The following is a 25347-nucleotide window of genomic DNA, read 5'->3' on the forward strand; positions in this document are numbered from 1 at the left end:
AACTTTCTATTCTATTTCTATTCTATTTCTATTTATTATATTATAACTCTTTGGCTATGACAGTGGTCTTATACTTTATACTGTCGTCTTTTTAATATTTTGTTTTATTTTATTTACTTTACTTTACTTTTTATCACCACAGATAATAATAATAATAGAAATAACAGAAAAAAAGCAAAACAGCAATTAATTTTTGGAGGTTAAATTGTATTCCTTTTTTATTTATTAATCAATTATATTCATTAATTTATTTTTGTACAGTTTTACGCTATAGATTCACCCTAGTACGCCTTGTTTTTCAGGTTGAAACTGTGTGCTGTCTCTTTAAAGGTGTATCTAAGAGCATGTTGTGGTTGTGTGTCTCTCAGGGTATGGCTTTGTGGACTTTGACAGCCCTGCTGCTGCTCAGAAAGCCGTCAGCGCTCTGAAGACCAGCGGCGTTCAGGCTCAGATGGCAAAGGTAAGCGCACACCTGAGCACACCTGTTCTTCCTGTCACCTGCAGCTCCTTCTGACACGCTCCACTGAATCCAGGTGACGTCAGCTGACTGTGACGTCAGAGGCAGACGGGTGTGAGTGTGTGTGCATGCATCAGCTTGAGGATTAAGACACACCCTCACAGGTGCAGCATCTAGACAAACCCGATGAATGTTTCAAAGACAAACCTGCCAGGAACATTACAAAAAGGCTAAATTAGAAGAACATCGTGCGAAAGTTCATTTATTTCAGTAATTCAACTTAAAAGGTGAAACTAATATATTATATAGACTCATTACATGCAAAGTGAGATATTTCAAGCCTTTATTTGTTATAATTTTAATGATGATGGCACAATATTCTCATTTTGAATTTGGGGTTTTCATAAGCTGTAAGCCATAATCATCAAAATTATAACAAATAAAGGCTTGAAATATCTCACTTTGCAATTAATGAGTCTATATAATATATTAGTTTCACCTTTTAAGTTGAATTTCGAGTTTCATCTGTAAACATCCTTAAGATTTCTTGCATTGTGACATTTTCATTACAATTAAACACGTTTTCTACCAAATTCTCTTTTTTGCAATGCAAAAAATAAATTATTTTGGAGTTTGGCAGAGTGTTGCTTTACAATTGTGTGCAATTGTACATTCCTGCGGAAGTAAATGATCATGGTGACGTCTCGTCTCAAAGCCTCAGTCCGGGTGTGTCTCATTGCACTCATAGTTCCCCATCACGTGACTCAAGGACTGTCAAATCTAGTGAGCCACCTACATTTTAAGGCATGCTCCTTTCTCTCCCCCCAGTTTTATTTCTAAACTAATTAAAGATGTTTGGTTTCATTGCCGTCTGGTTTTTGTTAACGTACGGTTTATATTGCGAAAATGCATTCTTTTTGTAAAGACAACTTGTATTGACTCTGACTTGTTGTTCTTGGTCTTTTGTGATGATTCACTAACAAGGTAATTAGAGCATCAGAATTTGCATGCGTATTTATTTAAAGGGCAAGTGTGTAATTAAAACTGAATTGCAGTCTGTCTGAGCGTGGGATATGGTTATGTTAAAGTATATCAGTACTGACAGCGTTGTTTGTGCTGAAGATATCATTTCAAGAGCACGGTTATCTGTGTTTAATTATGGCTTTTTCCTAAAGGAGTAGTTCGGCCAAAAAAATTAACGTTTTTTTACCTATAAATGGAGGTGCTTGGACTGATTTTTCATGCCTTCACTCTGGCACAGACATCTTGGCGTGTTGTCCTTGGATGTTTCGTCCTTTCACCTTGTTTATGATATAAACAGATGGTTAGGCATCAATATCTCAGACAGGAAGCCCCTAGAGTAACCTAGTGACATGGCACTGTGTCTGAACCCTTCACTCCGGCTTTGTTTGCAAAACTTGCTTACTATTTTTATGTACTTTATGCTGCCTACATTGTTTTAAAAATATGTACACACTATGCAACGATAAATCTCTCAAAAATATATTGTACTGCATTGTTGTCACATAACTTCATACTTCTTTCTTGCTGTTATTGTATCAGACTTTTTATTTTAGATCCAGTTTTGTGTAAAAAACATCTTGCATTTTATTCAAATGTTGAGACAAGAAAGAGACATTAATGATCATTGCTTTTGCATTTGCATATCGTCGCTGTCGGGCGGAAACCTTGTGTGTTCAAAGCTGCCACACTTCAGGAAATGAAAAAAACCACTGTGAAAAAAAACCACTGTTTTTTTTTTATAATTAAACGATATGTTATCAAAGTTAATATTGTGCCTTTGTATATCCGATTCCTCAGACACTTGCATGTTTCATTATATTATTAACATCTGACCAAAATAAATCTCAAATGGGAGTTTTTTAAAGGTTTTTTATCAGTGAATTTTTGATATATGTGTTTTGTTCATCATTAGAACGACCACATCTGAGGCAGTAAGTGCATCGCAGTAGTTTTTCATCAACCTACAGGTTATAAAGTTTATTGTAGATGTAACTATGTGGGTGCTCAGGTTTTTTTACTGTCATTTGGCCAAAATCTCATGTTATAAAAGATTAATTATTTAAGACCTTATTGGCTATGAATTGACGACAGATGCTAGACTGTGTGTGTGTGTGTGTGTGTGTGTGTGTGTGTGTGTGTGTGTGTGTGTGTGTGTGTGTGTGTGTGTGTGTGTGTGTGTGTGTGTGTGTGTGTGTGTGTGTGTGTGTGTGTGTGTGTGTGTGTGTGTGTGTGTGTGTGTGTGTGTGTGTGTGTGTGTGTGTGTGTGAGAGAGGGTAAAGGGAATGCTGTACTTATTCAAACAACCAGTTGTTCTTCATTTATCCTTGCATTACAAACAAGCAGAGAAGTTTGAGATACGAGGTTCAGTCACAAGCTGTTTTGAATACCTTTCATTGGTAAAATATTTGCAAAACCCACATAGAGATGTACAGGGTGACCAATAGTAATGATTTATGGTAAAAAAAAAAAAACATTATAAAAAAAATAATTATATATATATATATATATATAAATGAGATTTCTTCCCAACAGCAACAATATACTTCTGCACATAGTGTTTTCTGTATTATACTTCAGATTTTGGCATTGTAGGTCATCTGGGTATTCTATGAATACATATAGAAACTTCACATACATGGTATACATACTAAATAGTGCAGGAATAGTAAGAGTAATATCAGAGCCCGTCTACGGAGAGCCTGTTCACTCCCTATTAAGTCCTATTGTACCGAATTTTGGTTGTAGTTCCACCAGAGTTCCACTGGGGGCGATCACCCCCGAGTGCAAAATGAATGGGAGTCTATGGGGCTAGACGGCTAAATTTGTCCCTTTCAGCCGATTGCCGTTGAGAAATCTCAGATTTGATTGTAGGTTTGGCAAGTTAAACATGGGTTATAGGTCGAAAACTGAATGAACGAGTACTTATGTCCTTTCGATTTCTTACAGGTTGAGTTGTTGTTGCCCATAACACGCTAGCATTCTGCTAATGAACGCTGATTGGTCAGTGAAGGACTGGTTACGACCAGAGATACCGCTTGATGGCATCATGGTATCTGAAGCGGGAACAGAATGTATTCTTGCAGAAACTCTTCTAGCACGTGTGTTTACCTGTGTCAGCTGTGCTGGCGATGCCTCGAGAGAAAAGAAAGTGCAGAGCGCGAAAGCACCACAGTGACTGAAGGATTGCCGTAAAGCAGTATCTCTGGTCCTACGATGTGTATGACGTCATTGACATTTTGAAAGACTTTTTAAAGCAAATAAGTGACTCTAAAAAATCTAACACCCAGCAATGTGCAATTTCTTTGCATCTCCTTTCGAATACAACATTCAAATTACTAGACAAAAAAATATATCTTGAGAAAAGTGGATTTTGAGGGGTATAGCTCCATAGACCTCCATTCATTCTGCACTCGTCCTGTGAGCGCCCTCATACGGAATCAGAGTGGAACTGCAACCAGTCAGAAGCCGGAAGTGTAGCGAGAGTGAACCTTCTCCCCTTATTAGACATTCTCTGGTAATATATTCTGAACATAGTCTTCTTACACCCTCACATATGCCATGCATTCCTGTTCACACACTTGAGTTTTTTTCTCTTGTACCATCTGTGTCTGACACACACTTACTCCATACGCATATTCTGTGCTTTTTCTGTCGAAGTCACATGGTTCATGTTGAGTAAATTGTTAGCAGGTGACACACATGCAAGCCCACACACCCTGAAACCAATGTTTCCTGCATTGCTTCATACTACTATAGTATGATATTTCAGACTTAATTATTTAAAAACTTGATGTGTTTTTTTGTGCTGGAAATTGGTATTTGGTGTCTAATGTCAGCTGATCGGCTAATAGGGATGTGTGTGAGATTGTCTTTCCTCAGTATCTGTGTACTGATATCAGCGTAAAGCTCTTAATGCCTGACCTGAGAGATGTAATTCAGCGTTGCGTGCCTGCAGTGGCTCAGCGTCAGAACGCTCCAGCGCTTGAGCTGATCTCCATGTCTGAACAGCCTCGCTCTTTCCGGTAATCTGAGGCCAGCTGCACCAGCCCGGCGTAGCTTAGCCTATAGGTGTATGTAGATTTTCAACACATTTTTTAATAATAGTCATGAAAATGCCATGAAAACCCTGAAAAAACACTAATGGAAGAAGGTGAATGATACACACTTGATGATGCTTCTGCTTAACTGTTTGCTCCAACTTACCCAACTTATGTTTTAATGTAACATGAATTTAAGATTTATGAAGAAATTCATATGTACAAAATGCATATGATAGCTATATATATTTTATATTTGTATTTCTATATTCAAATATTATGCATTTAATATAATATATATTTAAATACATATAAATACATAATTCTCACTATGTACTTAAACCATAAATCAATACTTCATATTGATTAAAATACATGTTAAATAAATACTTGCACAGTAGGGCTATTGCAAACAGAATACATGGATATTTAATATTAACATATTTTCTCTCCAATTTTAGTTTCAATAAAAGTGGTTATTTTATTTTATTTTATTGGCTTGAATTCAGTATGATTAAAATGATTGAATTTCATTAAAAAGTCTAATATTAATTAAATTATACAAAAAAAATGCAAAATTAAGATATGAAATAGTTTCATAATAAGATATGAAAAAGCATCCCACACACACACACACACACACACACACACACACACACACACACACACACACACACACACGTGGTCAGCAAGGTTTTTTTAATCTTAGGCTCAACAGGCAGTTGTTAGGACTATTTACAATAATATATTTCATTATTTATTCCCTGTCATATCAAAGCTGAATCATTCTAATATGCTGTTTTGCTGCTAAAAAAAAAATATATATTTTTTTCTTTGATAATAAGAAAGTTCAAAAGAACAGCTTTTTTTTCTGTATTGTCACTTTTGATCAATTTAATCTTGCATCTTGAATTTTTCATATCATTCTACATATTTCAGTCAATTTTTAGTACATTTTATTCATGCTATTTTGCTTCCAGCACCTTTTAAATAAGCGCTTCCGTATGTCTGGTGTAGCCCGACCCTGATGACCGGGGTTAGCACCGGTATGTGGCTCTTGTATTAGATTTCAGGTCCAGGATACGTCTGTTTAAAAACCACACCAGCCTTTTAGTTCTCCCCTGGAGCAAGCCAAGCACATTGTGAATTTATTTGCCATTCAAAACCGGGCTCATAAAACACCCGCTTAATAGCTACAGTGTTCGACCTTCGGTGTGTAGTTATGGACATTGTCATTTGTAATAGCTCCATCTTTTTATAAAAAAAAAATAAACATTGTTATTGATGACTCTTAAGGATCTCCAGCACTCGTTTGCTCTTCCATCCGTTATCCCCGTGATGGAGCATCGTTCTCTGGGTACGACAGCTCAACGCCGGCCCTCTGCCATTGTTCCTTAATGCTGCTATGCTGATTTTTTTTCTGTCAGCGTATTACTTTAGTAATCCAATCCCGCCTCTCCCTTGTCTACTCTTTGTTCTGCTCATTTTTCCTCCATCTCTTAGGGGTGGAGATTGAACGCAGTAGGATGTTAATGAATATTAATGTAGCGGCCCTTTTGTCCCTGGGGAGAGTCTCTCTCCCTGTTTCTCTTTTGGTTTCTGCTGATGGAAGGGAAACCACGGCAGAAAATCAGTCGACGTTTCGCCGCTTGGATGGGGGGTGGCCGAGAGCCGCATGCAAATGAACTGCTCATCAATATTAATGCTCACCCTTTATTAGCTAGAGAGTGTGGAGAGGGAGACGTGTTTTCACTTTAGCCTCTTTTATGAATTTAATTCACCTGTGCTATGTGTATTTATATATTATCTTAATTAACAGTTTTACCAAAACTAATGAGCTGCCTACCCTAGTCAGCATGTTAAGGCATCGACACAAAGCCTTTCAAAACGTAGGCAGCATTGCAGAGATACAAGTTTCCCCGAGATATGAAGCAAATATGATACCCTGGACCACAAAACCAGTCATAGGTCTTATTAATAGTTAGAGCTGCTAATATCCTAGTGATATGCATGATAATAAGCAACTAGTTAATTGTGAGAATTGGACCCTAAATTAAAGTGTTACCAAGCATACATTAACCACAACACAAGTTATTCATATTCCACTGGTTCTCTCTTGTTTTTGCATGTGTTCTTTGTATGACAGCCTTGATCAAAATTATATCGGCTCAATCTGGTGACCCTGGATCACAAAACCAGTCTGGAGTCGCGCGGGTATATCTGTGGCAATAGCCAACAATACATTGCATCGGTCAAAATGATCGATTTTTCTTTTATGCCAAAAATCATTAGGATATTAAGTAAAGATCATGTTCCATGAAGATATTTTGTAAATTTCCTACCGTAAATACATAAAATATATATTTTTGTGAGTGAATGCAGCACAATCGTGAACATAAATGCACAACTTTAAAGGAGATTTTCTCAATGTTTCCATTTTTTTGCACCCTCAGATTTCAGATTTTCAATAGTTGTATCTCGAACAAATTTTGTCCTATCCTAACAAACCACACATCAATGGAAAGCTTATTTATTCAGCTTTCAGATGATGTATAAATCTCAATTTAAAAAAATTGACCCATGTGACTGGTTTTGTGGCCCAGGGTCCACATATGTATGTAAAGTATATAATCAGCCCCAACCAATGACGATTGACAGGGTTACTTTAATTATATTTGTACGTGTTGCACTGGGTTGCTCCGCCCACAGTCAAATTCTATTTGTCCACATTCTTGTTCCACATAACTCTATATTAAAAATCAAATTCTGATTGGCTGTGATTTTATTGTATATTTTGCTCTAAAAGTCTAGGCAGACAAACTGCTTGTTGCTTTGAGTTTGTTAGGAAGTGTAAATCCCGGGACACACCAAGCCGCGCCAAAGAACTAGCGTATCAAGAGTCTGTTTTCGCCATTCAAAAAGGGAAACCGAAACTAGGACTGCAGATATACACACACCGTAAACAAAACAGCGCTTGCTTACCATTTTGAATATCAATCACGCTGATCACTTTCTTCATTTCCAGTCGGCTCATGTTATTATGAAAATATTCACGCATTCGAATGCTCAGGTAAGATAATGTAGAATTAGAAAAGCCTTCTGTATGTGCCGTCTTGCTTTCATCACTTTTGCTCTTATTCTCGTGCACTGACTCGTTCGCTAAGCTGAACAGCCAATCAGAGTTCTCTCTTACTCAATGACGGTCCGACGCCGATACTACATGCTAAACTGGCCCAATAGAACCCGACGGCATACGACTAAAGCTAAGCCAACCGCTCAAAAACGCTCAAAAACAGCCCGACATTGTCCATCGGCCGATAGTCAGCTTGGGGTGTCCTGGCCTTAAAGGATTAGTTCACTTTCAAATAAAAATGTCCTGATAATTTACTAACCCCCACGTCATCCAAGATGTCCATGTCTTTCTTTCTTCAGTCGAACAGAAATTACGTTTTTTTGAGGAAAACATTACAGGATTTTTCTCCATATAATGGCCTTCAATGGCAACCAATGGTAGCTTGGTGAACTTGCTTACCGGTAACTTGCTTGTTGGACTTGCTTATGTTAATTTAGCATATTTAGCCTCCCAGGTATATGTTCTTTATGCTATTGTGTCGCTGAATAACTGTTAATGTGTTACGCTAACATACCGGACACTATTCAGCCTGTTGTTCTGTGTGCTGTTGTGTAGCTGAATAAATTGCCTTTCCAGATTAAATGTCTGTTCTTGGTCTTGGATTTTGTGAAATAAATTTCTAAATAAATGCGACTTAGGCAAGGCAAGGCAAGGCAAGTTTATTTATATAGCACAATTCATACACAATGGTAATTCAAAGTGCTTTACATAGAAGAAATTAAAATAATCAAAAGAAATAAGAATAATTAAAACAGTTTAGAATAAAAAATAAAATAAAATACAGTGCAAACAGTCGGACGCACAGTGGCACAGTGCTCATTCAGTAAATGCTAAGCTAAACAGATGTGTTTTGACTTATAGTCCAGTGCGACTTATATATGTTGTTTTCCTCTTCATGACGCATTTTTTTGACTGATGCGACTTATACTCCGGAGCGACTTATAGTCCGGGAAATACGGTATATACTTCTTAACCACAAATGCCCCTCTTGTACCATTTCTGAGATGCCTCGCATTACGTCATCACGTTGGAAAGGTCACGAAAAAAAAAATAATAATAATAATAAACGAAAACAAAGATGTTGGATGATTTTGAAGTTGGAGGAGAAAATGAGATGGAGTTTTTCGCCCTTCCCTACCTTTATGAACCGGAGTACACAGACAAATAACTTAATGACGTGACACGTGACCTCAGAGATGGTACACGATGGGCATTTGTGGTTAAAAAGTATATATATATTAGGGCCGGGACTCGATTAAAAAAATGTATCTAATTAATTAGAGGCTTTGTAATTAATTAATCGAAATTAATCGCATTTTAATCGCATATAAATATTTGACCTGAGAACAGTGAGAAGTAATTTTTTTCAAATGGATTTTTAGTATACCATTGAATAATGACTGAATACATAAGCTTAAGCAACAAAATATTGTTTATTTTTGTTCAACCAAGTCAAGCAGACCAGTGCTATTTTTGCCATTAAGTGTAGCAATAGCCGTTCCGAATTCCTTGTTGCACAGCTTGCACACAACCATGCTCTTATCGACGCTTCCATCCGTTCGTTTTTTATAACAAAATGTCCCATCCACGGGGCCAACCAAAGCGGTCTCGTCAGCTTCTTTGTTCATGTTCACTGTGGTTTGTTGTTGTCTGAAGTTATCGTTTAGTTAGAACTGTCTATGGAAGATATGAACGCTAGTTGGTGCTCCAGTATAATCGGTCCGCCTAAACTCATCCAGTGAGAAACGTTCCGCGGTGCAAAAATAAGTGCGATTAAAATGCGTTAAAAACATTTTACGCGTTATTTTTTGTGTAATTAATTAATCTTAATTAACCTGTTAAAGTCCCGGCCCTAATATATATATATATTTTTAAATGAAAATAACCTATCGTTTCGCTGGATAAGACTCTTATTTCTCGGCTAGGATCATGTCGAGACTTTGAAGCTGCACTGAGACTGACATTTGAACCTTCAAACCGTTGGTTTCCATTGAAGTCCGTTATATAAAGAAAAATCCTGCAATGTTTTCCTCAAAAACCTTAATTTCTTTTCGACTAAAGAAAGAAAGACATTGACATCTTGGATGACATGGGGGTGAGTAAATTATCAGGACATTTGTATTTGATAGTGAACTAATCCTTTAAGAAGACATCTATGTAGGCAGCTCACTAGGTTTATGAATAGGGCGATTATTGAATGGCAAGTGTGGATGGTCAGTGATTTCTGTTGTCAGATCTCCAGGTGTGCGTCCGTTAACTGATAAAGTGTGTATATACTGTGACGGAGCTCTGGCAGTGTGTGAATTGAAATAAATGATAAGATCTGAGGGCCTGGTGTGTTTTTACAGGTGTGTGTAACTCAGGTGTGACTATTAGCACCCTTTTAAACTAAAACCTTAAAGGGATAGTTCACCCTAAAATGAAAATGAAGTCATCATTTACTCACCCTGGTGTTTAATGCAATATATATATATATATATATATATATATATATATATATATATATATATATATATCGCCTATAGTCGGGGTACGGTGTTGCAGTGGTTCGGCTCATACTTAACTAATATGAGATATGCGGTCCGCCTTGGACATAATTTCTCTGAAATTCATGTAACATCTGGTGTTCCTCAGGGCTCAGTTCTCGGCCCGTATTATTTTCTCTTTATATGCTTCCTTTGGGATCTATTTCAAACAGGTATGGAGTGTCCTTTCACCTTTATGTGGACGACACCCGAATGTATCTGCCTTTAAAGCGTGAGAATAAGCATGTTTTAAAGCCAATTTTAGACAATTTGGGTGAGTTAAAGCTCAAATTTGTTAAGTCTTAAAGAGAGTAAGTCTGAAATTATCGTTTTTGCCTTGAATGAACGCAGTGTTCATGACTTTGATCTTGATTCCCTGTCACCGTACAGTACCACATGTGTTAGGAATCTGGGAGAGATTAAATCTTGTTTTTATCATCTTCGTCTTTTAAAAGGGTTAAGCCATTCTTGTCTTTAAAGGAGTTTGAAACAGTTATGAATGCCTTTATAGCGTCTATAACGTTTGGATTATTGCAACTCACTGTACGTCGGTGTTCCCTAGTCATCCATCTCATGTGTACAATTAGTTCAAAACGCAGCGGCCCGACTTCTCAAGGGGAAGAGAAAACACCGATCTTGATTTCACTTAATTGGCTTTCCAGTTAAATATAGAATTGATTTTAAAATTATATTATTTGTATTTAACTCCCTTCTGACTTATGGCACCCGTACACACAGTCGAGATCACTTAGATCAGGTGATTCTGAATGACTTATGTTCCCAGGAGTAAACTCAGAAATAGAGCTTTTCCGGTTGTTGGACTTAAATTATGGAACAGTCTCCCGGCTTACATTAGAACTGCCCCAAATGTATACATTTTTAAAACTTCTCTTAAAACATATTTATTTTGTTTGGCGTTTAATTTTCTTGATTCTCTGCTTCTATGAATTTATCTAGAACCTTGCTGTGTGAGAGAGGGTGTGTAAGAGTGAGTGAGTGAGAGAGTGTGTGTGTGTGTGTGTGTGTGTGTGAGAGAGTGTGTGTAAGAGTGAGTGTGTGTAAGATTGAGTGAGTGAGTGAGAGAGTGTGTGTAAGAGTGAGAGAGTGTGTGTAAGAGTGAGTGAGTGAGTGAGAGAGTGTGTGTAAGAGCTAGTGAGTGAGTGAGAGAGTGTGTGTAAGAGCTAGTGAGTGAGAGAGTGTGTGTAAGAGCTAGTGAGTGAGTGAGAGAGTGTGTGTAAGAGTGAGTGTGTGTAAGATTGAGAGCGAGTGTGTGTAAGAGTGAGTGTGTGTAAGATTGAGTGAGTGAGTGAGAGAGTGTGTGTAAGAGTGAGTGAGTGAGAGAGTGTGTGTAAGAGCTAGTGAGTGAGTGAGAGAGTGTGTGTAAGAGTGAGTGTGTGTAAGATTGAGAGAGAGTGTGTAGCTAGTGAGTGAGTGAGAGAGTGTGTAAGAGTGAGTGTGTGTAAGATTGAGAGAGGGTGTGTGTAAGAGTGAGTGTGTGTAAGATTGAGAGAGTGTGTGTAAGAGTGAGTGTGTGTAAGAGTGAGAGAGTGTGTGTAAGAGTGAGTGTGTGTAAGATTGAGAGAGTGTGTGTAAGAGTGAGTGAGAGAGAGTGTGTGTAAGAGTGAGTGTGTGTAAGATTGAGAGAGTGTGTGTAAGAGTGAGTGTGTGTAAGAGTGAGTGAGTGAGAGAGTGTGTGTAAGATTGAGAGAGTGTGTGTAAGATTGAGAGAGTGTGTGTAAGATTGAGAGAGTGTGTGTAAGAGTGAGTGAGTGAGAGAGTGTGTGTAAGAGAGAGTGTGTGTAAGAGAGAGTGTGTGTGTAAGAGTGAGAGAGTGTGTGTAAGAGTGAGTGTGTGTAAGATTGAGAGAGTGTGTGTAAGAGTGAGTGAGTGAGAGAGTGTGTGTAAGAGTGAGTGTGTGTAAGATTGAGAGAGTGTGTGTAAGAGTGAGTGTGTGTAAGAGTGAGTGAGTGAGAGAGTGTGTGTAAGATTGAGAGAGTGTGTGTAAGATTGAGAGAGTGTGTGTAAGATTGAGAGAGTGTGTGTAAGAGTGAGTGAGTGAGAGAGTGTGTGTAAGAGAGAGTGTGTGTAAGATTGAGAGAGTGTGTGTAAGAGTGAGAGAGTGTGTGTAAGATTGTGTGAGTGAGAGAGTGTGTGTAAGAGTGAGTGTGTGTAAGAGTTAGTGTGTGTAAGAGTGAGTGTGTAAGATTGAGTGAGTGAGAGTGAGTGAGTGAGAGAGTGTGTGTAAGAGTGAGAGTGTGTGTGTGTGTGTGTGTGTGTGTGTAAGAGTGAGTGTGTAAGATTGAGTGAGTGAGAGTGTGTGTAAGAGTGAGTGTGTGTGTAAGATTGTGTGAGAGAGAGTGTGTGTAAGAGTAAGAGTTAGTATGTGTAAGAGTGAGTGTGTGTAAGAGTGAGTGTGTGTGTGAGTGTGTAAGATTGAGTGAGTGAGTGAGAGGGTGTGTGTAAGAGTGAGTGTGTAAGAGTGAGTGTGTAAGTGAGTGAGTGAGAGTGTGTGTAAGAGTGAGTGTGTGTAAGAGTGAGTGTGTGTGTAAGAGTGAGTGTGTGTGTATAAGAGTGAGTGTGTGTAAGATTGAGTGAGAGTGTGTGTGTGTGTGTGTGTGTGTGTGTGTGTGTGTGTGTGTGTGTGTGAGAGAGAGAGACTGAGTGTTGCATTGCATGCCATATGACAAGTACCCGATGTCAGACAACCAATAAATTATGAATTATTTACTGCCATTGTGTGAATAATATGTCTGTTAATGAGTATTTTAAAAGATAATTTAATTACAAGTCCTTACATTTTTTGATTAATCTGATAATGTAATCCAAATTACATATAAGTTACTACCCACCACTGATGATCAGTGACGGATAACCAATAAAATGGCAAAAGTTTCATAGTTTTTGTCTCTTTTTCTCCCTGTCACACTCCCAACAGCAACAAGAGCAGGACCCCACTAACCTGTACATCTCGAACCTGCCGCTGACCATGGATGAGCAGGAGTTAGAGGCCATGCTGAAGTCTTTCGGACAGGTCGTCTCCACACGCATCCTACGGGACAGCAACGGGGCCAGCCGAGGGGTCGGATTTGCCAGGTGAGGTCCTCATATCTGAACCCAAATCACCATATCAACTCCTGTTGTCACGCTATCATTCTTTGTGAATTCCCCGATCATGGTTCAAGACTGTAGCGTCGAGCAGGGCACGGGATTCAGACGTCCTGGAAAGCCCCTGGCTTTCTGCCCACCACAACACAAACACCTCAGACCCTCCCATGATGCTCAGTGCCAGTCAGTTGCTTTAAAATATATCTGTGTACATCTGACATATCAGCAAGGCAAAGCCAGGAAACTAAACTCTCTGAACTCCTCTTTGGTAAATTCATGAGACAGTGCAAGTAAAAACTTGTAAAAGAAAGTGTTATTCGCTTTCAAGAAATCTGAACTGGTTGATTTAATCAGAGAAGCAAGTTTTTAAAATAACAACGATATAAATAATGACAGTGGTTTTTAATGATAACACAAAACTTCTGTCATCTAAATTTCTACCCCCTTTTGATGATTTTCAATACAAATCTCTATATTTGTTTTGAAATTGATTTTTTAGTTAAAATAATCTAGGCATTCAGGAAGAATGATATTTAACCATTTTCATTTATATGCTCAAATATGTTAGCCTGGCTAACGCCAGACCCAATTCTCGTTGAGACTTGGGTCTGGGAACCACGTGCATTTTCTCGTATTTGAGGCGTGGTTTACGAATGCCCGGCGCCGTTTATTGGGTGCTAAGAATGTCTATCAAATGTGCCTGTACGTAGCTCATAGCCAATCGTTTCCATTATACCAGATGACGTATGTAGAGCTACAGAAATTAGACAAGGAAGAAGACGATTGGTAAGATATTTTTGTGTAAACAATGACGTTCAGCGACTATTGCCGTTTGTGCAAGATAAACATGAGGGTCGAAGGTATATATGGATATAAACAAACTGCTTAGTTGTGTCGCATAGATGTCGTCATCGTCTTGCTGCTCCCTCCCCGTTCTGTGATTGGTTCCCTAGATGAGGCGTAAATCTGGTCCATGGTATCCAGACTGCCTTTCAGCGTGAATAAAATCGCGCTGCGCAAAGGCAGTATGGGGAAACCCAGGCTACAAATATGTGACCCTGGACCACAAAACCAGTCACATGGATAAATTTTTTAAAATTAGGCATCATCTGAAAGTTGAATAAATACGTTTTCCAATGATGTATGGTTTGTTAGGATAGGACTATTTGTTTACCGTATATATTTGGCCGAGATACAACTATTGAAAATCTGGAATCTGAGGGTGCAAAAAAATCAAAACATTGAGAAAATCTCCTTTAAAGTTGTGCATTTATGTTCACGATTGTGTTGCATTCACTCACAAAAATACATGTTTTATATATTTACGGTAGCAAATTTACAAAATATCTTCATGGAACATGATCTTTACTTAATATCCTAATGATTTTTGACATAAAAGAAAAATCTATAATTTTGGCCCATACAATGTATTGTTGGCTATTGCCACAAATATACCCGCGCGACTCCAGACTGGTTTTGTGATCCAGGGTCACATATAATAAAATATAAAAATAAACAGCAATATTTAAATACATATACATGCATATTTGTATACATTAAAATACCATGCAGCGAGTTATTTTAGTATCATTGAGATACTATTATAGTTATAATAATAAATATATAGAAATAAATATATTTTTAGTTAAAGTTTTAGTCATTTTTATTGTAGTTTTAGTTATTTTAGTACATCAAGTTAAACTAAATTAAAATAATAAATATTGCCTCGGAAGCTAGCTGAAATAAAATAATTATATTACATTTTATTTTATTTCAGTTAAAGGTTGTGTAGGTAAGAATTGTCTAAATAACTTTTTTTCAAATTGGCTTAAACTGTCTTTATATACCAATACATAATTAAAATGTAAGTACTTTGAAAAAGAGAGTATAAAAATTGAGTGACTATAGTTTATTTAATCTTCAAAAAACACAGCTCATTAATTCCATTCGGGACGAAACAAGTGATTGGCTTGCACGACTGTCACTCTCCGTCGCCATGACTACTATGAGCTGTGTTTATTGAAGATTAAATACACTAGAGTCACTCAGTTTTTTATACTCTCTATTTCAGAGTACTTGCATTTTAATTATGTATTGGTATATAAAGAGAGTTTAAACAAATTTGAATAAAAGTTTTTTTTAGACAATTCTGACCTACCCTACCTTTAACGTTTATTTTATTTCAAGTAACAAAAGCGTTGTTTTTTATATAAATATATTCTTAATTTAAGTTTTTGTTTTAATTTACCATAAACACTTGTTCTTTGAACATTTTTTAGTGATGGCACGCATGAATCATCGAATCAGAGATTTAAATTGATTAACTAAATTAAATAGTTTGAAGTGATTCACTGAAATTAATCAATCTTTCCAAGTCTAACTCTAAATGAAATTTAAATGCTGTTTTTAAAGGAGAGATACTGTTAAAACCTCCTAAAAAAAGGCGAGTCTAATGACCAGTGCATTTATACTGCATTAAAAATGGCGTGATCTTAGTTTATTTAATATATTGTAAAAAGCCCTAGTTATGCGTTATATGACTTTTCATTTGACTTGAACACATTTCTCAACATTGACAGGTGGTGTAGATGTTGGGAATGATTCTCAAATGTGTAAACCGATAATATGTTTCTCTAGGATGGAGTCAACGGAGAAATGTGAAGCTGTCATCTCTCACTTCAATGGGAAATTTCTGAAAACACCAGCTGGAGTTATGAGTAAGTGTGTGTCTGTGCGTACGCGTGCTTCACGTTTACTTTAATGGAGTAGTTCACGGAGAAATGAAAATGCTGTCATTGTTTGCTCACCCTCATACTGTTTCCAAATCCTTTTCTTCCACAAAAAAGACTTTTTTTCCCATACAATACGAGTAAATGATGACAGATTATCATTTTTTTGGGTGAATTTCTCCTGTAATGTGTGTTTTATCTCTGTTTGTTTGTGCATAAAAGCACAGCGCGGCTCTGTTCGAGCACATTCATTTATTCTCTGGTAATGATTCTCCTCGGATGGGGTCTAAATGGAAACAGGCTTTCGGGCATGTGGCGCAACCATTCAGCCATACCAAACGGCTCTCGCACGAATGTAGATTCAGACTCGCTGCACGAAACACTGAAAATCTACAAAGCTGGGTGGAGCGAGATGTTCATAACGCTGCAGTGAGAGCTTATTTTATTGGTGGAGGGTTCGTTTGGGGCTCAAGTGAAAGCAATGTGTGCTAATTTTCCTTGAGTGGAATCTCGGCCTTGCGTGGCCTCTCTAAAGCATTTTAATTGGATTATTAGACTGAAATAGTCTCCACTGACCATGTCAGAAAGGAAGGAAGGGGATTATACGAAGACAGCTTCCACATTAGATGCCCGTTCTCCAAGCATTGTGGGAAAGTCATTGTGGATGGAGCCAGGAAGCCTGAGAGGCTTTAAGACGGAAATCTGCGGTGTGTAACTGGTTGAGATTTTGCTTATGCATTGCATGTGCAACAATGAAGCATAGATGCTGAAACTCAAAAATTCAAATATCGTGCAAAAGTTCATTTATTTCAGTAATTCAACTTAAAAGGTGAAACTAATATATTATATAGACTCATTACATGCAAAGTGAGATATTTCAAGCCTTTATTTGTTATAATTTTGATGATTATGGTTTACAGCTTATGAAAACCTCAAATTCAATAGAATATTGTGAAGGTTTTCATAAGCTGTAAGCCATAATCATCAGAATTATAACAAATAAAGGCTTGAAATATCTCACTTTGCATGTAATGAGTCTATATAATATATTAGTTTCACCTTTTAAGTTGAATTACTGAAATAAATGAACTTTTGCACCATATTCTCATTTTTCGAGTTTCACCCGTACATAGTGGGTTAAGTCAAGACGAGGATGTTGTTTATTAGGCACAAAGTTTAGTTGTTTACTTTAAGTCGCACCATGTTGCGACCCATTTTACTTCCATAATCATGAAACATGATATTCAGAGAGAAAATACTTGATTGTATGTCAGGACTTAAGGTAAGGATGAAAATTTGGTAAGGTAAGGTAAGGATGATTATGGTGACATTTTATACATGCACGCAGCCTCCTCCATCTTACGGAGCCTTGATTCAGTTTATCATGCGTCTCTACGCTTTATTACAAATGCAAAGTCCCTCACTCACCATTGCATTCTTTATGATCTGGTGGGTTGGACAGCACTGGCCACCCGCAGAAAACAGCATTGGTATTTTTTTATATATAAAGCCATGATAGGTAAACTTCCAGCTTACCTCTATACCCTCCTCTGTCTCAACTCTGCTAGTTATCAACTACGCTCCTCCAAGTGGTTGCTTTTTAATGTACCCAGGGTCTGGACAGATTTGGGGAAAACTGCATTTTCATACTATGCACCATGGGCATGGAATAATTTGCAAAAATAACTTAAACTGGAAACATTTATTTCAATTGGTAAATTTAAGACCATCATAAAAAATGTGGTAAAGGAGACATGTAGTTGTTTTTCTTGATAGGCCATTGTATTTGAATGATTTTTGCATGATTGTATGTATGCATGTATGTATGAAGTTTTTTTTTTTTTTTTTTAGTTTTTTTTAACCATGTTGTGTTTATGTATGGCTGCTACCTTGTATGTAGCATTTAAATATGCTGTGTTGACTGCTACCTTGGCCAGGTCTCTCTTGTAAAAGAGATTTTTGATCTCAATGAGACTTCCTGGTAAAATAAAGAATCACTGAAAAAAAAAAAATCACTGAAGGATGCACAAATAGTGAAAATAGTCTGATGCAGTAGTTATTTTCTTACTATGGCTGGTCAAAATTTGTAAGGCACTTCAGCGTCTGCTGAATGAATAAATGTAAATATGAATTAATGTAAAATGTAACCTTGATTTGTAAAAAAAAAAAAAAAAAAAAAGGAAAATGACTAACTAAAGCGTTTTTTCTTTAAGGGTGCATGTAATGTTTTAGTCAAATAACATGAAATGCTTTTTTGAAGAGAAAGCACTCTTTAAAAGGGTTTCATCTTTTCCATGAACTACTGTTATACATTTACATTTATGCATTTGGCAGACGTTTTTATTCAAAGCGACTTGCATTGCATTCAAGGTATGCATTTGATCAGTTCATGCATTCTCTGCAAATCTATAATTTCCATTATTGTTTAAAATTATTGCTTTTATTTAAGTGCTAGATGATGAATCTTAAATCTTAAAACAGGTCGAAACCAAATAGATCAACAAAAACAAAATGTAATCATCATGGTATTGATATTGAAAGCCATTTTTGCTTTCCTGTAGCTCAAACCGTAGTGTGTTGGCGCTTGCAACGCCAATGGCATGGGTTCGATATCTCCTAGGGAAAGCAAAATGTGTACCTTGAAATGCAATGTAAATCACTTTGGATAAAAGCATCTGCCATGCATAAATGTAAATGTGATATCTTGTTCACTCCTTGTTTAATGTACTTTTTTTGGGAATAGGCTCATTTTCCGACTCCCCTAGAGTTAAACAGTTTTACCGTTTTCGAATCCATTCGGTTGATCTCCGGGTCTGGCGGTAGCATTTTTAGCATAGCTTAGCATAGATCATTGAATCTGATTAGACCGTTAGCATCTCTCTCAAAAAAATGACCAAAGAGTTTCGATATTTTTCCTATTTAAAACTTGACTCTTCTGTAGTAATTTAGGAATAATCAAGGAACTGTTGCCGTACAGCAGCGCAATGATATTACAAACTTAGTGCCGGTCACGTTGGAAGTTGCTGGGGGACTATTTTCAGGCGCTGTGTAATATCATTGCGCTGCTGTACGACAGCAGTTCTTGATTATTACGCAGGAATGAGAGTATTTCCTAGTCATATTGGCCTAGAAAATCGCAACTTTTCATTTTCTGTCGGTCTTAGTACACGATGTAACTACAGAAGAGTCAAGCTTTAAATAGGAAAAATATCGAAACTCTTTAGTAATTTTTTTGAGAGAGATGCTACCGGTCTAATCAGATTCAATGATCTATGCTAAGCTATGCTAAAAGTGCTACTGGGGCCAGACCCGGAGATCGGCTGAATGGATTCGAAAACGGTAAAACTGTTTAACTCTAGGGGAGTCGGAAAATGAGCCTATTTCCAAAAAAAGTGGAGTGTTCCTTTAAAGTAAAGCAGTCCTACTGTGGTACAACAAAATCTGTAACGCTCAAGCCATGTCTGCTGTCACACTATGATGGCTTTGGTCGTATCATGAGTGTTATGAGTGAGCAGTGAGCATCACGCTGAGAGTTCATGCACCTCCTCCGTGTCTCCGCAGCGCCGTCAGAACCCTTGCTGTGCAAGTTTGCGGACGGAGGCCAGAAGAAGCGTCAGAGTCAAAATAAATATGTGCAGAACGGACGAGCCTGGGCCAGAGACGGGGACAGCAGACTCGTGAGTACTGCTCTTTTGCTCTCGGTGTCCGGATCACTTTTTACAGCCATACATCACCTGCCACCGCTTGTCAGCAAACACACGCACAGCAGAGATGTTACACAACGCTGGTCGTGTGTGGGTGTGTGTGTTTACACAAGCTACTCTAATACAGTCATATATTGCGTGCCATGAGCCACACAAGTGATACTGAGAGTGTGCGTCTCTGTGTGTCTCTGTGTGTGTGTGGGTGTCTCTGTGTGTGTGTGTCTCTGTGTGTGTGTGTGTGTGTGTGTGTAAACTGCTGAGTCACTTGATATTGCCCATCATGACACTCACGCTCTGTCCTAAATCCTAGTGAGCTTCCTACATAGGGAATGTAGTAATGTAGACCTAACCCTAACCCTGATTTGAAATCCACAGCGTATGTGGATATTTTATTTAAAAAAAAATTATATTATCAATATACTTCGGGATTTTTATTAATCATATTTAGGTTTTTTATATATTTTATTTTTATTTTGATCAGTTTGGGATTGAATTAATCATATTTATAATCAACATTTTTCTTGCTTCGTCACAATGCATTCTGAGATTTGTATTTATCAGTATTTTATTATATTTATTATACAAAATTAGATCCAATTAGATTTAATTTTTCACTTTATATGTTATTTTATTATTTTTTTTATGTCTTGAGCCACACTCGCTGACATAATTGAATTATTGCATTAAAGGTACACTATGTAACTTTTGGCCCTATAGCGGTTAAAAACAACAACATCTGCATGCAGTTTGAGGAAGAAGATTGTTTTGGTTGTGCTTCGGCTCCGCGTGACTGTGAGGATGAATATGACTATCCTACTGTTGCTAGGCTTGAAGCGGTCATCGGATGCAAAATTTCACTTTTATATGGTGTTTTGCATATTGTCTTTGCAGTGTGTGGACACAACCACTGTACAATGAAAAGAAAGGGGAGGTTGGAGATTTAGCGGCTCCATGTCAACATTTACCGCTCGTTTTGACAACTAACCTCTGACATCTCACACCAGACAGACACACACACACACACACACACACACACACACAACTAACCTCTGATCTCTCACACCAGACACACACACTCACACACACACACACACACACACACACTCAACTAACCTCTGACCTCTCACACCAGACACACACACACACACACACTCAACTAACCTCTGACCTCTCACACCAGACACACACACTCACACACACACACACACTCAACTAACCTCTGACCTCTCACACCACACACACACACACACACACACACACACACACACTCAACTAACCTCTGACCTCTCACACCAGACACACACACTCACACACACACACACACACACACACTCAACTAACCTCTGACCTCTCACACCAGACACACACACACACTCAACTAACCTCTGACCTCTCACACCAGACACACACACTCACACACACACACACACACACACACACACACACACACACACACACACACACACACACACACACTCAACTAACCTCTGACACCAGACAAACACACACACACACACACACACACACTCAACTAAACTCTGACCTCTAACACCAGACACAGACACACACACACACTCAACTAACCTCTGACATCTCACACCAGACAGACACACACACACACACACACACACACACACACACACACACACACACACACAACTAACCTCTGACCTCTCACACCAGACACACACACACACACACACACTCAACTAACCTCTGACCTCTCACACCAGACACACACACACACACTCAACTAACCTCTGACCTCTCACACCCCACACACACACACACACACACACTTCTCACGCCCCACACACACTCACTCACACACACACACACAGAGACACACTCAACTAACCTCTGACCTCTCACACCCCCCACACACACACACACACACACACACAAACCTCTGACCTCTCTATTTACGGGTAAAAACAAACACACGTGTTGGAAGAAGGATTGATTGATTGATTTTTACCAAAAAAGTTACATAGTTCACCTTTAAGTTACAAAATATCCAAGCAAGTGTCTGTGTCTGTGTCTTTAACACTTTTCTTCATCAAGCTCAGTGTATTTTAGTGGATGATTCACAAGCACAAAGTGGCACAACACTTTGTTTTCCTTTTTTAACACTTCAAAGTGAACTAAATAGTGTAATAATTGTTTTATTTCTCTCTCTCTCTCTCTCTCTCTCTCTCTCTCCACTCTCTCTCTCTCTCTCTCTCTCTCTTCTCTCTCTTTCTCTCTCTCTCTCTCTCTCTCTCTCTCTCTCTCTCTCTCTCTCTCTCCACTCTCTCTCTCTCTCTCTCTCTCTCTCATAGGCTGGCATGACCCTCACGTACGACCCCACCACAGCTGCTATGCAAAATGGGTACGAGACAATAAGAGTTCAGAAAGAAACAGTGTTACTGTAGTATTTGTAGAGTATTATACAACCCCTGAAAAATATTCTGGAATCCCCAATTAATAAATAAATAAAAATTAAGTGGATTTGTTTGAGGTATGTTTCATAAAGCCAGAATGTTAAGTTATTGAACAAAACCTTGTCATATCTGTGATTTGTTAGTTTGCTATAAAGTAAAAAATCTGAGTGAACATCCTCTAAGTTTATTGATTCCATATTTTTTCCCAGGGATTATAGTATTCATTAATATTTTTTTAATTAGCTCGTATTTTTTATATTTTCAGCTTTCATTCTAGTTTATTCGTTTTTGATTCTATTTAGCTTTATTTAATTTTTGTTTCTATTTTAGTCATTTTAATATTTTGACGTAAACTTATATTGCAGTTAATTGCAACATTTCAAATTTTTATTTAAGGTTTTTAGGTTTAAAATCTTAATTTCATTATTTTAAATCCGCTTTATTTCATACTTATTTATGCTCTTTATAAGTTTTGGTTTCAGTTAACAATAACAACACTATTATTAATATTATTTATTACTTTATTTTATAATTTTTTCATAGAGTTGCCATGGCCAAATAAAAAACAAAAAAAGCATCTAATAATAATTTTTATTTCAGCCTTATTTCAATTAATGAGTTATTTTCAATTAATTTAGTTAACAATAACCACACTGGAGAGAGCATGCACTACAAATGCTTGAATGTTTTTAGTTGAGTAAAATAGTCAAGTATTATATATTTATATATATGAACGAATTATATTTACAAATATTAATCTATCAGAAGGTATCTTAGAAGGCAGCTTACTCATACTCAATATATAATTGCTTAAATATGTCCTTTTCATCTCTCTACAGATTCTATCCGACCGCCTACAGTATTACAAACAGAATGATCACACAGGCGCCCATGTCTCCATACATCTCTCCTGTGTCCACATACCAGGTAACACAATATCCAGTTCAGCTCAACAGACCGATCGAGGTCCCAGAACTGTCTCATGCCTGGTTCAGATCACACGATTTGTTTGTCTGTTACGATAGTCACCGTGTCAGATTACACGATCGTTTTTGACTCCTAAAATCTTGTCGTGTAGTGGACAAGAAACATGTCAGACTACACGCTGCTTTCCGACCAGTCATCGCACATATATATACACAACCGCACACACACGCATGCACATTCACTTTCACACACTCACACACTCTCTCTCGCTCACACACAAACGCACTCACTCACACACACACACACACACACACACACACACACACACACACACACTCACTCACTCACTCACTCGCGCATATGCACACTCACTCTCACTCACACACACTTACTCTCGCTCGCGCACATACACTCACTCGCTCACTCACTCACTCGCGCACACGCACATTAGCTCTCGCTCACACACACTTACTCTCGCTCACTCACTCACTTGCACATACACACACTCACTCGCGTACACTAGCTCTCGCTCACATACACTTACTCTCGCTCACTAACTCACTTGCACATACACACACTCACTCGCGTACACTAGCTCTCGCTCACACACACTTGCTCTCGCTCACTCACTCGCACACACACTCACTCACTCTCACTCAAACACACTCTCGCTCACTCACATACTCACTCGCGCATATGCACACTAGCTCTCGCTCACACACACTTACTCTCGCTCACTCACTCTCGCTCACTCACATACTCACTCGCGCATATGCACACTAGCTCTCGCTCACACACACTTACTCTCGCTCACTCACTCTCGCTCACTCACATACTCACTCGCGCATATGCACACTAGCTCTCGCTCACGCACACTAGCTCTCGCTCACACACACTTACTCTCGCTCACTCACTCTCGCTCACACACACTAGCTCTCGCTCACACACACTTACTCTCGCTCACTCACTCTCGCTCACACACTCACTCACTCACTCACTCACTCACTCGCGCATATGCACACTCACTCTCGCTCACACACACTTACTCTCACTCGCGCACACACACACTCTCGCTCACACACACTCTCGCTCACACACTCACTCACTTGCACATACACACACTCACTCGCGCACACTAGCTCTCGCTCACACACACTTACTCTCGCTCACTCACTTGCACGCACACACACACACACACACACACACACTCACTCACTCTCGCTCACACACACTCTCGCTCACTCACATACTCACTCGCGCATATGCACACTAGCTCTCGCTCACACACACTTACTCTCGCTCACTCACTCTCGCACACTCACTCACTCACGCATATGCACACTAGCTCTCGCTCACACACTCACTCGCACACACACACTCACTCACTCTCGCTCACACACACTCTCACTCACTCACTCGCGCATATGCACTCACTCTCGCTCACACACACTTACTCTTGCTCGCACACACACACTCACTCGCGCACACGCACATTAGCTCTCGCTCACACACACTTACTCTCACTCACTCACTCACTTGCACATACACACACTCACTCGCGCACACTAGCTCTCGCTCACACACACTTACTCTCGCTCACTCACTTGCACGCACACACACACACACACACACACACACTCACTCACTCTCGCTCACACACACTCTCGCTCACTCACATACTCACTCGCGCATATGCACACTAGCTCTCGCTCACACACACTTACTCTCGCTCACTCACTCTCGCACACTCACTCACTCACGCATATGCACACTAGCTCTCGCTCACACACTCACTCGCACACACACACTCACTCACTCTCGCTCACACACACTCTCACTCACTCACTCGCGCATATGCACTCACTCTCGCTCACACACACTTACTCTTGCTCGCACACACACACTCACTCACGCGCACACACACATACTCTCGCTCACACACACTCACTCGCGCACACTCACTCTCGCTCACACACACTCTCACTCACTCACTCGCGCATATGCACACTCACTCTCGCTCACACACACTTACTCTTGCTTGCACACACACACTCACTCACGCGCACACACACATACTCTCGCTCACACACACTCACTCGCGCACACTCACTCACTCTCGCGCACACACACACACACACTCACTCGCGCACAGACTCACTCACTCACTCACTCTTCACAGAACCCGTCGTGGAGGACCGGAAAAAACAATTAAACATGCTAGTCTTTTTATGGTGATGTCGTGAAGCATCGCAGACACAGCGTCGGTTGTCGCCCACTATGACG

The 25347-nt window shown here is 38.8% G+C and overlaps 1 protein-coding gene across 3 annotated transcripts in view; it reads left to right on the plus strand.

Moving 5' to 3' along the window:
• Window positions 1-25347, plus strand: part of rbms1b (RNA binding motif, single stranded interacting protein 1b) — a 91182-nt gene that overhangs the window by 52114 nt on the left and 13721 nt on the right. For all 3 annotated transcript variants that reach the window (XM_079618661.1, XM_079618662.1, XM_079618663.1), the window contains exons 4-9: window positions 369-460; window positions 13112-13269; window positions 15919-15998; window positions 19572-19687; window positions 22036-22085; window positions 22977-23064. In XM_079618661.1, coding sequence (XP_079474787.1) covers window positions 369-460; window positions 13112-13269; window positions 15919-15998; window positions 19572-19687; window positions 22036-22085; window positions 22977-23064 — 584 coding nt within the window. The remainder of the gene's footprint in view (window positions 1-368; window positions 461-13111; window positions 13270-15918; window positions 15999-19571; window positions 19688-22035; window positions 22086-22976; window positions 23065-25347) is intronic.

Source organism: Phoxinus phoxinus (genome assembly GCF_949152265.1).
Source record: "Phoxinus phoxinus genome assembly, chromosome: 7".
NCBI lineage: Eukaryota > Metazoa > Chordata > Actinopteri > Cypriniformes > Leuciscidae > Phoxinus > Phoxinus phoxinus.